Genomic DNA, 15,177 nt, shown 5'->3' with positions numbered 1-15,177 from the left:
TGTCTATGTTTGTTTAATAACTTCTAATATTTTTGAAATGGTCTAACCATTTGAGAAATACCAAGTAAAATCTAAATGCCACAGAAATCCACGATAGTTACAAAACCACAGGCTAACCCTGGAAGGATTCTGAGTGTTCGGGATCTGCCACACTGGTGAAGTGTGAGCGACCACTGATGGGGGGCATGATATGCAGCATTTTCCAGTGTGTGTGGTGCTAAAACACTTCCTCTAACCCACCTGTCTAACACAAGGTCACTCGCCACACTGGACGAGGTGGGTGCGCCTGGACTGGTCTGAACTGGTTCCCGTACATCCCTGGATTGAACAGTCTCTTCCTCCTGGTGGCCCTTCCAATCCACTGTGCCCTGGATATCTGATGCAGACCTGCATGTCCTGTTTATATCCATCTACCTGACCCTATATAACAGAATTTCTCATTTAGGGGGTGAAAAGACCAAAAGGAAACACATTTTCTCTCGTGACCCACTCAGCACATACATGTGCCGTTGAATCTACACACGTGGCTGAGAGAAACAAAACAGAAACCTTAACAAATAAACACGTGCTGACTTACAACACATGAAAATATTCTGTTCTTTTTTCTCTCATCACTAAATTAAACTCATACCTCCTGTTTGGGTTGTGACAAAACAATTCAGCCACAGGGACCACAAGCTCGCTGAAGACAGGAGAACATGGCATTTGCCTGCGTTGTCACTGTACCTAGTAGTAATTATGGAAGTCCAAGAAGATAAGCAACTTTCCCAAAGATCCAAAAAGTATAGTTGCTAAATGATGCCTCAAAGCAGGAAGATAATCATCATATCAGTCGGCTAATACTTCACAATAAAGCTGGACAGTCTCCCAAGACAGCCACTCCTTCACCAGAAACTGACAATGGGCTCTTTAAAATCCTGTCTTTCCTCATCACTGACAAAAGCGTAGTCCATTGCTCACTAAGGTTTAGTATCTCTGTTCGTCTAGAGAGAAGATCTGCGTGATCATCCGTTTCCCTATTCCTGGTAACAACCCCTAACTGCACTGAAAGATGCCACGGCTCCTACGAAACATCTCCAGGCAGAGCTGTGTAAACACTGGTTAGCAAATGGATAGAATAGACAGAGTCTCTGTTACACTGATGCCAGCGTCCCATGAACCAGAGACACTAGAGAGGTGGTATAAACACTAGAGAGGTGGTGTAAACACTCGGGACAGTAAGGCCTGACGCCAGAGACCAGCACGCCTGCACACTGCACTCTCTACAGGTACGGCGGAATGCACGCGACAGTTCCAGACAGGGCGGTTAAGCATCCTCACTAAAACACACACCACTATTAATCATCTTAGTGACAGAGCTCCAGTTGAACATCGTGGGGATTTCCTCCCCTTCTTCATCATTTATTTGCCAATATTTCCTTGTTATGAATATCCCCCAAGTGACTTCCCCCAGCCGTCACAGCTGTGCTGCCTACGGTGCCTACCTCGACTGCAAATACCACTGACTCTTAACACAGCAACAACAAAAGCCCCTGAGATGACTCCTACGGTTAAAGGAGGGGCCTTCGCATAGACTAACTGACTCATGGCCCACCAAGCTCCTCACTTTACACTGACCTACCTCAGCCTTTAAGCACATGGTAATTTCAGACAAGTGACGCTGGCTTGATTACAGTAGCTGACTGCTGATAGCCATTATTTGAAGGGTCAATAATCAATTGTTGCTTTAGCATGTCCTTGAAGGACTGCCTCCTATACAACGATAAGCTTCTTCAAAGAATCCATATGCCACAAGAAAACTACATATCGCCAACAAATTACAGAAACCTAGCCAGCAGGACACACACACACACACACACACACACACACACACACACACACACACTAAAAGGACTCAAGTAATTTTGAAAAAATAAATGGAAGATAAGTTTTCATTGTGGTATTGTGGTTACACCAATTAGGTCAATTAGGTGACAAAAATTACATATATATACATATATACTATATATGTAGAGAGAAAAAGAAAGATTGATACATATTGATATACATTGGTTTATCAATAAATAAAGCAAGAGGGAACCATGGTAGGTATGCAACCGTGCAGCCATTATCAAGCACTCTTACAAGCCACAAAGGCAGGGATCAGTCTCAGCTGCTTCTAGGATCTACTCCGGAGCAGTTCCAGGCCTTCATAGCCACTAGCCTTTCTCACCTCTCTTAAAATGTACACCTTGGGGTTGGGGATTTAGCTCAGTGGTAGAGCGCTTGCCTAGCATGCGCAAGGCCCTGAGTTCAGTCCCCAGCTCTAAAAAAAAGAAAAAAAAATGTACACCTTGAAATGACTCTCCACTGCAGGTAAGAAGTGGGTGAGAGCAGAGCTCGCCAGCTTGTACTCAGACAGGGTTTTTAGTTAGGGAGCACCTCATTCTTTCCAAAAATAGCATTCTGCTGTGAAAAAAAGTATAAAGGCAAAACGGCAGCACGGTATGTTTGCGAAACATACGCAGAAGGACTGATGCCTTCTGGGGAATCACGCTAACGGTGCATTTTCTATAGGGAAATTTGATGTTAACCTTTCTCTTCAACAAATATTCCACAGTTGTTTTGGAAAGCATATATATTTTATTCTTTTTTCAGAAGACTCTGAATGGACCATTTGGGGGGTGGGGGGAGGGGGACAAAACAACTTCCTTCTGAGCAAAAGCAACGCAAATCAAACTCTGCTGTATCAAAACCCCACTCCCTCCCCAGAGCACCAGGTTGACTTCAGCACCAGCAACAAAACCTCGGCACCCAGCATGGAGATGCTGTTAAGCAATGGACAGAGCAAAAGGCAGCAAAGACAGAGGACTCAACTTCAATTTAACTGTCCTGAAAGGTACATAGTAATTAGCTGCAAAGCTCTGAAATCTTAGCTAGCATGTTAAGTCTGCTACATGACAGTATAATTTGACTTCTTAAAGGATTATGCAAATTACAACTCATCATTCCATTACAGGATTGAAAAAAAGTGACAGCTAATTTATACATAACACACCTTTCAAATCCCTAAGATACGCAGCACCTGTGCCATGTATTTCGCTGAGACTTTCTTGCACATAAGTACTTGTTTATTGCAATATAAAGAAGCTTACCTAAGAGCTTTAATACAGTTATTTTTTTTAAAAAAATTCTTTTAGACCACAATTTCAAAATAATAGACTCCCCCACCCTTGATTTCCGAGGTAAAATTTTTGTTTTTCTTGTTTTCATTTTGTTCCATTTGATTTGGCTTTTACCCCCCTCCCCAGTATAAATTTGATAAAAAAAATAAGGTTTAACACAAATAAGCTATTCGAATAGCTGGCAACCACAAGCACTGATGCACGGGCCAGAAGGCAGACTCACAAAGATTTCAACATACTTCTGGTAGGTAGATTCACAGTAGATTCCGTCATATCTGTAGATTTTCCTACATTCTGATTGGTTGGGCAGAGGATGCTGGGCAGTTATTCTGTAGAGGCATCAAAAACAGACAGACATGACTAGAGAGCGGAATGCAGGGAAACAAGTGTGCTGAAACGTAATCATTTTGCTTTTTACCCTTAGGCTCTACCCTGTAATGTCCACAGACACTGTATGTACCATATGAGCTCCCACTCTAGCGAGCCCCAGTCAGACAAAAGAGAGTGCTTTCATTCTTCATGGAAACAATTTTACTTCTAAACTCAAAGTCATAAAAGTAGAAGAAAATCAGGACAAGGGTCTAAAGCTAAACTCACTCTACAGTCCCCGTGATTAGTTTCTAAAGGAAATGTTAAAAACAAATGTCATTAGTGTTTTCGTTACAGGACTGTCATTAATTCAATCAGGCGTTACTCAAGGAGGCAACTGTAAATTAGCTATAAAACCGAAGTTGGGTTAATACGTTTTCAGCTTTATTCAATTTATGTGAAGTCTGTACGCTCCTGGTTTCTAAAGGGATGTAATACAGCTTATAGAACTGAACCCAATTAGGGATAAAAACACAAGCAAGGCCATCGGGAGCGAGGGTTAGATGTTAACAGGCACCTGAGATGAGCTGATTACAGCGGATCCAGGTTTCTTGGCAGTTAAGGCAAAGGGGGGCTTACACAGTTTTTCTTTGTATCACTTAAGCATATAAATTCATCTGAGACTCCCTGCATTATAGAGATGTGAAAATGCTGAGAGGCATTTTCTGACCATGCCCTTCTGTTGAAAATCTCTTCATTCAGGGGGAAAAGTACATGAGGAACCTATCTTGTTTTGTTTTGGTGGAAAGTCATGAGATTTAATCAATACAAAATATCAGTAAGAGTACCAAGCAGCTTGCTCTTATAACTCTAACAAAAAGCAACATAATACCTAATCTTCAAGCATATAACATAGATTTGCATTTAAATATGCATACATAGTCATATATTTTATATATGCATATACACAGACACACACACACAGACACATACACAGACAGACCCACACACAGACACACACACACACAGACATACACACAGACCCACACACAGACAGACACACACACAGACATACACACAGACCCACACACAGACATACACACACAGACATACACACACAGACATACACACAGACCCACACATAGACAGACACATACACAGACACACACACAGACAGACCCATACACAGATACACATGCACAGATACACACACACACACACACACACACACACACACACACACAAACCCCTTCAGTAGTAATTAAATCATGCAGTGCATCCCTATTCTATAAAAACTCAGATGAGTCTTTTCTAATTTCTGTGTGCTTCTAATGTCATTAAGTTTACTTAATATTTCATAAAGCCCAATATACCTGGGGACAGCACTTTATAACAAGTTAGGTTCTGTTCTGGAGCTGTATTTATATGCTTCCCTCACATATTATTTAACATGTTCTCTGTGCTATAATCAGCCTGGCCCCAAATCTCTTATTAAATTTAGCCGGCCAACAGTTCTATCTATAATTAATCATTTGCCCCTTGTTTAAAGTGATTTTTAAACCCCATTTGATTATTGCACTCAACTTCTAGCATAAATGCACTCATTAACTATCACTGGAATTCTAAAGGCTTTCATTAACCTATGTGGTATTTCACTGTAAAGCTGGTCGAGGAAAGCAGGAAACACAAACCGCTTGAAAACAAGTGCGAGCTGGTTTGAAAGATGCGATTACAAGGTCGGCCTGACAAATTCGTTTTAGCCATTAAGTTCACAAAAACAAACTCTGGGAAGAGTTTTTAAGCAATGGCATTAGATACTATAAATTAAAAAAAAAAGTAAATGTATTTGATGAGATCGCACTGAAGTACTCTGCATTTCTCTTCAGTAGCTTTCTATGTTTAAAGTTGACTTCTTGAGGCTTGCTCTAAAGATTGGGAAGCATTTACATAGGAACAGATCTAGGCTGACGCTCAAGAATTCCATAAACCATCTCAGAGAGGTGTTGGGTAAAGAGACAGAGAGACAAAATAAATAAAAGGCACCGTCACCTTCACAGGCCCCCTTTAATGACAGCTAAGGTTATAATGAAAGTTTTGATCTGTCTGCTGCATTTCATTGAGAAAACTATCTGGTGTAAAAAAAATAACAGACAAAAATCCTCTGCAGGAAACAAAAACCCCAGCCTGCCGTTTACTTAACACTTGGTGTTTCTCCTTTCTTGCTACAATAGATTATTAACCAAAGGCTTTTTGAGTTCATTTTCTTCACCTGATTTTTGTTTTTAAAGGTTAAACACTACCAGTAAAAAGTTCAAATACGCCTTTCAATCGTGAAACTATTATGAACCACGGTGTCTGCCTATCAAACAGTCCACGGTCCTCCCCCTCATGTCAGTCCTGTCTGGATGGACTCATCATCCAGCTTGGGGTAGACTTAAGTGCATTTACATACATGGGAAACGTGTAAGCTATGACTAATTTTAACTCACAGGGCAGAATTTAAATAATTAGTTACAAGAAGTCAAACTAAGGGAAAAAGGAGGAAAGAGATGGTTAGAGGCAGAGTAGTAAATTGTTCCATTTTTGCAGGTAATCTAAATGCAAACTAGAAGCAACTTATCATGAGAATGGATTTTCCACCATCTGGTCAAATAACAGGGGATTTGTCTAGTGGCGAGCAAAGAATGGAATGATGTGAGAAAGATTAGCGGGCAAGTCCTACAGTTAGCTAAAATGTATTTTGTGCAAACAAGAACAGATGACGCCTTAACAATTACACCTGTCAAAAACTCCAGAAAGCAATCCATCTCTGAACAGCCCAGTTGAAAACAGGCTAGTTCATAACAAAATGAATTTTTTTTAAACAATTGCCAGCCATAACAGTTTGATGCATGACAAGCTTAGGAAGTCACATTTCACGTTCAACTGAAACCTTAACTAACTGGACCCTGGTTCCCAGTGATAAGTAAGATATTAGACCTTCTAAAAGTGTTGAAACCATATAAATGGCAGGTTTAAAAAACCACAAAAGCAAGGAAACTTGAAATTAGAAACAAAAAATCAGAAACAAGAAACTGCCATGGTCATATCCTTTGGGGCCCTGTGTACCACCACTGTCCTAGTACTACTGCTGTCCTGGCACCATGGACTCTTTTCCTGGGACAAGCGTTCCTTTGCTGCAGGAGAGCTCATCTTGATGGGGTTCTGCAGATGTTCCGAGGGGTTTTTATTTCCTGACCTCCATAAATGCTGGCACTCCTCTGGAGTTTATAGGAGTGTGTTTGTCTGCTTTCCCTTGTTATTTTAAGTTGATAGTCTGAACTTCTATCGTAGCCAGGCGTACATCGTTTCATATTAATCTTCACACTTAGGCCATTCTGTCAAAGTCCCCAGAGATCCCATTATAATACACACAGCTCAGACCTGAACTGCTAATGGATTTGAGTGGTGACGGTGGTTCTTATTTAATGTGTATCAAGCAATATAATCTACCACGTATCTAAAGGCTGTCTGTGTTTTTAAATACATCTAGAAATACTTAGAATTCCCTAGTATCGTTTAGTCTTTGAAGATAACAGTGACTCATGGGCATTCTCCTGGAGATTTTCTCAACAGCTACGTAAGCTGTAGAGGTTATGAAGACTACATGAGCACTTCATTGAAAAACTATCTGCGGCTTCCTTTTTATTTGTTCTATTATGTTTCTATTCTAATAGCTATGCTGTTTATAATGTCTATAGTCTGACTCCAAGAGATTGAAAAAAACTGAGTCTTTCTATCATAGGGATTTGTTTCCTGTGATTCCTCTATGCCCTGTAAACAACAGGGACTAGTACCTCATGCCTTCCATTGCTAAAGCTGGGAAGCTACGTCAATCATATTAAACAAAACGCTTACCCATTAAGTTCTGATGGCACCATCCCTAGCCTTTGTGTAATGAAACCGTGGCGGTGCTTCTCTAAGGCACATGTGCACACACTGATATACTACACCAGGCAATCTGGTTAGGAGCTTGGTTAATGTGTGGCATTTGCCAAGTTACCTCTGAGAGGCACAGCTCCCCATGGGAAATGGGAGTAGTAAAAAGTATCTGGTCTCTAACACACTAGGAAAGTTAAGAGAACTGGTTGTGGGAATTTGCTTAGCTCTGAACTTTCACCTATCAACAACATGATAAATTTTACCTTATAATAACATTGATTACCCGCTTAAATGCTAAAGTTATGGAGGGTCATACACTGTGACACACTCCAGGTATAACCTGAGAAACTTTTGAGTATTCTAATATGATCTTTGAAGGCTTTCTGCAGAACTTTAATGCTTCTTGTAGATAACCTGTTTATAAGATTTCATGATAATTCATCACATCTGAGTTCACGTTAATATAACTTTTATCAAAATAATTTATTTACTTGGTGAGCTTTTTGTCCTTAGTAGTAATGTGCTGAGGAACAGAGATTGGAGCAGCAATACTACACTAAGCCCAGAAACCAGAGCGAAGAAGAACCAGATCCCATTTGATAAGACCTACCCAAGAGTACCCAGCTTCCAGTTTTTGAAATGCTAACTTGCAAAAGAGACTCATCCGGTATGAGCCAACACAGAGGGCTTGAATCTAAAGTTCTAAAGACATAAAGAGGCAGATTTCAAAGTGGGTGGGGGAAAAAGCCAAATGTCCAATTCTAGACAGGAATGAAAGGTGGGCTCAGGACAGACCAGATCCCTGCTGCTGTTGGTATTCTGAGCTAGTCCAAACACCCACCTAGTACATGTTAAAAAAGAGTTCTCAAGCACAACACTTGGAAAGGGGGACTTTACTGGGAAAGGAGGACTGTCCTTGGAAGAGAGAACTCTACTGGAAAGGGGGACTGTGATTATGGCTGGAGAGCCTGTTTCCAATCAGCCCCTTCCACCAAGTGGTACCAGACTGAAGACCTTCAGCACTACAGAACTGTTTCTGCCATCACTACTAACTTCTGCTAAAAATCTTTACAGAATAGTAGATTGAAGGCAAAACAAAAAAGGGTTCTGACAGGGTAACTAAAAAGCATCTGAAATACTATATAATTCTAGTAGCCAGACAAGGTTATTCTGGCTTGTTGTTCTCTCTCTCTCTCTCTCTCTCTCTCTCTCTCTCTCTCTCTCTCTCTCTCTCTCCCATCCCCACTCTGTGTCTCTCCCCCACCATGTTTCTCTCTCTTCCCTCCCTCTGTGTCTTTCTCCCCTCCTTCCCTGTCTCCCCACCACCTTTGAGACTTCCCATATTTGCCTATTTTCTGGGAGTCGTTTCCAGATAATGTTTAGGATCCAAAGGAGAGTTTCACCAAATGTGACTTTGAAAAGAGGACAGTATGTCTCTGAACCTACAATGACAAGAGTAAGCAACACTTTGTGCATATTGTAGTAATGTAAGCCTGCACCAGAGTATCTGGAACGAGGCAAAGGATGGTAATCAAAATAACTAAGAATTCACTTTTTAAGACGCATGGCCATCATTGCTGATCACCGTACAGGCACATCGACCACTCAACTCTAAAGATGTCTGTTCCCGTGAGCCTGATCCATGGAAGCAGAAATCACAGCTTCAGTGAAACTGAGATTTGACTACTCACAGAAGGGTCAAAAACAAAATAAACCAAACAAAAGTCAACAATGCACCAACAGAAACTAAAGCTTTGTATCCAAGCCCTCTCTTCCCGCATAAGGAAACACACAGCAGCCTCCACCACCAGGGTGCTGTGAAAACAGCCTGAATGAAATGAAAGACACAAAAAGACAATGGAGTCATGGTGCTGGTCTGTTCATGCGATTTCTGTCTACCAAGTGTTAGTACCTTATACTACTGTAAGACTTGACAGCTGTTAAAGGTTCTCAGTGGGGAATGTCATTCTACGTCTTGGGGATCAGTTCTGAAGTATATTGATGGACAAAAACCAGGTCAGAACCATATCTAGACATAGGAAATGAAAATCAAAAGACATTGAAAATGGAAGTCCATCATGGCTTGAGCTACAACCATGGTGGTAAAAAGCGAGCAGCAGGCAAACATGGTCTTCCCAAAGCCAGGGCAGCTCAGAGGGGGGCACCAACTGTAGGAATCTTATTAGAAAGACTATTCCCAGAGGAACAGCCTGAGGTCAGGCACATGGAGTGAGAAGAGAAATCTAAAAGGGGAAGCTCCTACCATTCATCCTTCTGGACTGTGTTACGGTGAACTCTTCTCTACTCATCCCCTAAGGAGTCTGTTTCCCGGAGTCAGAGCACAGCACGGAAATGATTATGTGTGAATATATGAGGTTTCAAGAGTAGTGGATGATGTATTTGTGGATGTCTGGTGGCCTTGAGTACTGTCTGTACAATAGGCATTCGTTTTTATTAAAATGTTAACTTTACAATGAATAAATTAGGACACTTATTCCACAGGACTGATAAGTAGCAGACTCTGACTTCTAGATTATTCTGTTCTAGGACCTAACGTCTGTATTTCTTCAAATAAGAGTTAACACAGAAAGCGTTATTCCCAAAGCAAATTCTACTGAAAGGTCAATTCTACATGCAATCCCAAATAAATATTCCTAAATTCTTCAGATGGCATAGCCTCTGTCGTTCATTAAGGCATCACATTCTATGCAGCCGTCCCCAGGTGGACAGATTTCCAAGCAGAAGAGGCATCTCACACAACCCACACCTTCACTAAAGAAACCAAGGCTAAGACAGTCAAGAGGGACGGCACGCTCTACCCAGACATGAAGGATTCAGGTAGATACAGATTGATATCATACACACGAGGGAACTACCAATATATATTTTTTTAACCTCAGTACCTGTAAAACCTCAGCTTTGGTGTTGGGAGGGCCCCTAACCAATATCTCCATTGGATCTAGTCAAATCAGTTGGGGATTGGGGATTGACATGTTTCTATCAATGTTTTCCTTTCTGAGAACAATCATGTGTCCAAGGCTCATTAGAAATAAATGTAAATCATTAAACAGCTTGGAATACTTAAATGAAGATTGGCTCAAGCTTCTGGTCTCACATAGGTTTTGTTTACCAGCTGATTCCTTTCTAACACTTGCCCTCAACAGGAAAGGACATTAATATGTATTGGGGGAGGGGGACTAACATTTAGAAATAGAGGTCAAATTTTAATTTCCATATTGAGGATAAACTAATTTCTTTGTTGATTAATTTGTATGTGATTGAAAAGTACACTAGGCACTGAAGGTGGTTACTAAAACTCACCAACTTAAAGTATCAATGGAAAAATAAGCGGCGTATGAATGATTTCATTCAGTAGCCACTATACCCTTCTTCAGGCCAATTTTAACACTTGGCTTTGAATTTTACCTGTCTACTAATGGCCTCCAGTTCTCCATCTTCAGCTCTTGTTTTAACCCAACCCCAAATTCTGTATATTCATACATCTCTACTTAGAGCTTCTACCTGATCTTTTGAATACTGAACCCTTCAATCTCCTGCATGAGTAGCCCTTCTATCCACAAAGCCCTTCCATGCTGTGTTCTACATTTCTGTATAAGGGCAATCTTCCTTATACACGTTCTGTACACAGGCTACAGGGGTCACCATGCCCAATCACCACAGCCTCCTTCTCCTAGCTATCTACTGACTTACTCCATCAGTCACACAGCGTCTGACTTTTTAAACAGCAACATGATGACATCCTGCAATGGTCTGATCTGCACTGTCCCCAAAGGCCTGATCAGGCTGTATTAGAGGTAGGGAAACTTTAAGACATAGGACCAGTTTTGATGTTTTAGTCACTGGGGCATGGCTGAAGGGGTCTGTGAGACCATGGCCTCTTACTCTGTTTTGTGTTCCAGTTTGCCCCTTGACTTGTGTCCTGTAATCACATAGCATCTCGCTACTGACTGAAAAGCAATATAGCTAGAGATCATGGCATAGAACATCCAAAACTGTCCCCACATAGCTTTTCCTCTGAACAAATTTCCCCAAGCTTACTACAGAAAAGCACTCGACCAGCACAGATCACGACCCTACTACTCCCCACTGAACTGCAGAACCACAGAACCAAAGTGTGGCATTCAAAGCTTGTCTTCTGGCTTATTCCACACGCCCAACTTCCACACCTGTGAGCAAGCCACTTTATTTCCATTTGACTTTTCCATGGTTGATTGGCATGTGACTCTCAAAACTGACCTAGATCATGACTTCTGAGTTCAGCGTCAGCAAGGAGAACACATGCTTCACACGCTCCTGAAATTCTCTGGTAAAGCTTCATCCCTTAACTGTTGCCACAGTGTGAAGTCTATGCAAGGGCGTGCTTTACCGTTAGGACTTTCAGTTCTAAAAGCTTTTGGAGAGATAACAAGGACAGTGAATGTGTTCAGAGATGCAGATCTATGCTGCTTTCTCTGTGGCCTACTCCATTCCAACTCAGCCCATGTTTCTTCCTTAGCCCAATGACTCTAGAAATAAGTGCATCCTCTTCCATTAGGCAGTACTTCTCAACCTTTCTCGTGCTGTGACCCTTTAATACAGTTCTTCATGTTGTGATGATGCCCCCCCAACCATAAAATAATTGCTACTTCATAACTGTAATTTTGCTGCTGCTATGAGTTATAAGTAAATATCTATGTATTCTGATGGTCTTGGGTTGCCCCTGTGAGGAAGTCACCTGACCCCCAAAGGATCAGGACCCATGAGTTGAGAACTGCAATTAACCACTTTCTGCATCACGTTAAGCCTTAGCTCAAGCTACTTGGGAAGGAAAAAATAATCAGCTCAAAGAAATGGCCATCAGACTCCTGTGTACAACATGCTTGCTCAACATTAAAAATATCGAAGCCCTAAGACTAGATTGCATAAGGTTCACCCATTCAGGATATTGATAAATCTGAGACAAAGTTGTGCATGCCACCATCAGCCAGGGGCTGCTTTGCTGCTTGGCTAACGGACACGTTGAAGAAGCACCCAGTGTTGGAGCTTTGTATCTCTTGCTAGATACACTGAAATTTACACAAGTTTGTGATTCAGACCAAAAAATAAATTGAGAAATGGAAATTCTTCCAACCCGACTATGATAGAGGAAAACACTTCACAGGTCACAGCTCAAACTTCAGAATGTTTTAATTACTGGAGGTCAAACCTTAGGGCCTCCCAGATGCTAAGCAAGTACCCTAGCACTAAAGAACATCCCCAGACCTTAAAATGAGAGATGTAAAATGGCGTTAACGTATACTAAAATTTAACGAATAAAATGTCACAAACCCACACATGTATGTATCTGAATACATATATGGATAAAAAAGTAATTTCTGAAACTTTCATTTCACTCCCGGATAACACATGGGATGCTTGGAAGCTGGCCTTGGGTAGCCAGAGTAACAGAGGCACACAGCCTCCTTTGCAGCTAGGCATGGCCACGTGATCTTGTTCTTGTTTATACAGGAAGAGCAGGAATGTGTGCATGTCAAATTGAAAAATACCCATACTTTCCGAAATTGGCTAAAAGTAAACAAGAGTTGTTATTACAAATATCCATCAGTTCACGCTCAACCATAATTGTGCTATGTTCTATAGAGACGAAATTCCCAGGTATTCCAAGAATTGTGAACTTCTCTCCCTCATCAGAAATATGAACAAAATATTATGGTTACTATGGTTTAAGTGCACCAGGGTAATGAAGACTGAAACCATAACTACAATTAAGTGGCAAGATAAAATGACAGAAAGCAGTTTTGGAAAATCACTTTAAATTATCAATAATTGTTACTTAACGTTAATCATTGTGTTGTTAATGTGATTATTCCTGGTGAGAGATTATAATAGCTTTGGTCTCCTTTTTTTTCAGTTTTTTTTAATGTTCCCCCCAAAATAATTTTGCACATTACCTCTGTTTAATCTCTGGCATGGATGTGACACTGGATTTTCATCATCTATGGAAAAATACTGTATTAAAGTCAAATTAGAAATATGACACACGGGAAGGTTTGTGAAAGAAAGAAGGTAGTCAAGACAGTGTGATGGAGTTCAGGGCACAGTCCTTGGGATGCGACTTTTTTTTTTTTTAACCTGAAAATCTTGTATCTTAGGAGAAATATTTGCAGGTTTTTAAAGCTTCCCACCGATCATTTTGTTGTAGTATAACACATATTTCCTTTTCATTTGAACTGTGGTAAGATTATGAACCGGAGCCTAGACTTTTAAAACAGCGAGAGCATAATGCGCATGCGCCGGATTCTTCGGCCCTTTCTCCACTAAGAGTTAACAGCCTGTCGCAGCGCTCTCTCAGCTCGGGACAACAAGTAAACAGCTAAAAGCACACGCGACCTTGACACATGTATTCTATTCATTACAACAATCACATTTACAGAGTTAGACAAATGCTCGGGAGAATCTGCTTCCTCAAGTTTGATTTGGGTTGAAGCCAAAACATTTCAGCTTTGGTACTCAGGAGTATTATTTAGAAGATAAATTGCCTGATATCAGATTTTGGAAAAGGTAGAATTACCATCAAGTCTTGTTATACAACAATTCATTGGAGGCAACATACCCTGTATTATTCAGTTTTGCTTATCATAAAAAGGATTATTACTAAGGAGAATTTAATTGGAATAAAATATCACTGAATTATAGTTTAGTGTAGCATTCCAATAATAAACAGACCGCCTCCTTCTCCATGAAAAAAGTTTTATCTTGAGATTTCTACTCCACAGATGCTGTGAAATGTATTTAGAAATATGTTCTTATCATAAATCTTTTAACACCAAAGTTGACTGTACCAACTATCAGGAGAGCTTCAGGGTTGATCCCTACTTCTTTTGAATAACAAAAATGGTTTCAGCTTTCAGGGAAGCAATTTCACAAAGATATACTTGAGGGGAGGAGATTACACTCAACTAAGACTCCATTATGAAGCAGCAACCACAGCCGGGTAACATAAAGTACTTTCTTGGGTGTATTTGAGATCTGCACGTATTTTCTGTTTCTTTCAAGGTGTTGATACAGAAAGATTTATTAGCACTGTCTTCTCTAAAGGAAAGAAATGACCCGGCGTAAAAGTTTGTATTTTTCTATATTAAGAATCCAACAATCTGCGCTAACCTCTCTCAAAATAACGTGAATAAAAGACTTTTCTTTAAAGGAAATTAAGCTGAATTGCCATCAAATTATAGCTAAGCTGAATTGCCATCAAATTATAGCTAAGATTTCCTCTCTCTCTCTCTCTCTCACTCTCACTCTCTCTCTCTCTCTTGCTTTCTCACTCTCTCTCTCTCTCTCTGTCTCATTTGCAAAAATTCAATAGTTAAACAGACTTTCAAAGTGGGACCCTAGAACTGAAATGTTAAAAAGCGTGACCACAGATGATGTGAAGGCCAACCTTACGCTGACTCACAGTGTCTGACTGAAGTGACCCCTTGAAGACGAAGGACACAATGATGGGCACCATTAAACAGGATTTGGGGCAGGAGCACGAAATAAGTCTCAGGACCGTTTTGGGAGAGCTTCTGTTTTGACAGTTTTTGGTGTTAACTTGAATAGTTCTACGAACAATTTTTTTTCATACAATGACCTGCAAGTTGGGATAGATGGATGGTTACCCTTCTCATTGTGAGCACATGGATTCACTTGTGTGTGCTTCCACACAGAGGATTCCACACCAAAAGTCAAGTGTCCACTAGCTCCCTCCCTTTCCACACCTGATATCTAATGACAGGTTTAC

At 40.7% G+C, this 15,177-nt stretch overlaps 1 protein-coding gene across 7 annotated transcripts in view; it reads right to left on the bottom strand.

Moving 5' to 3' along the window:
- Npas3 (neuronal PAS domain protein 3) overlaps nt 1-15,177 on the bottom strand; it is an 824,663-nt gene that overhangs the window by 716,061 nt on the left and 93,425 nt on the right. For 6 of the 7 annotated variants that reach the window (NM_001427296.1, XM_087552662.1, XM_087552664.1 and 3 more), the window contains 1 exon segment: nt 3,404-3,493. The exons of the other annotated variant lie outside the window; for it this stretch is intronic. In NM_001427296.1, the coding sequence (NP_001414225.1) occupies nt 3,404-3,493 (90 nt within the window). 7 annotated transcript variants of the gene reach the window in all.

The sequence above is a fragment of the Rattus norvegicus genome, chromosome 6 (genome assembly GCF_021556685.1).
Source record: "Rattus norvegicus strain SHRSP/BbbUtx chromosome 6, alternate assembly SHRSP_T2T, whole genome shotgun sequence".
NCBI classification, from domain to species: Eukaryota; Metazoa; Chordata; class Mammalia; order Rodentia; family Muridae; genus Rattus; species Rattus norvegicus.
Note: the sequence above shows the minus strand (reverse complement) of the source record. Positions and strands in the feature narration are given on the sequence as shown.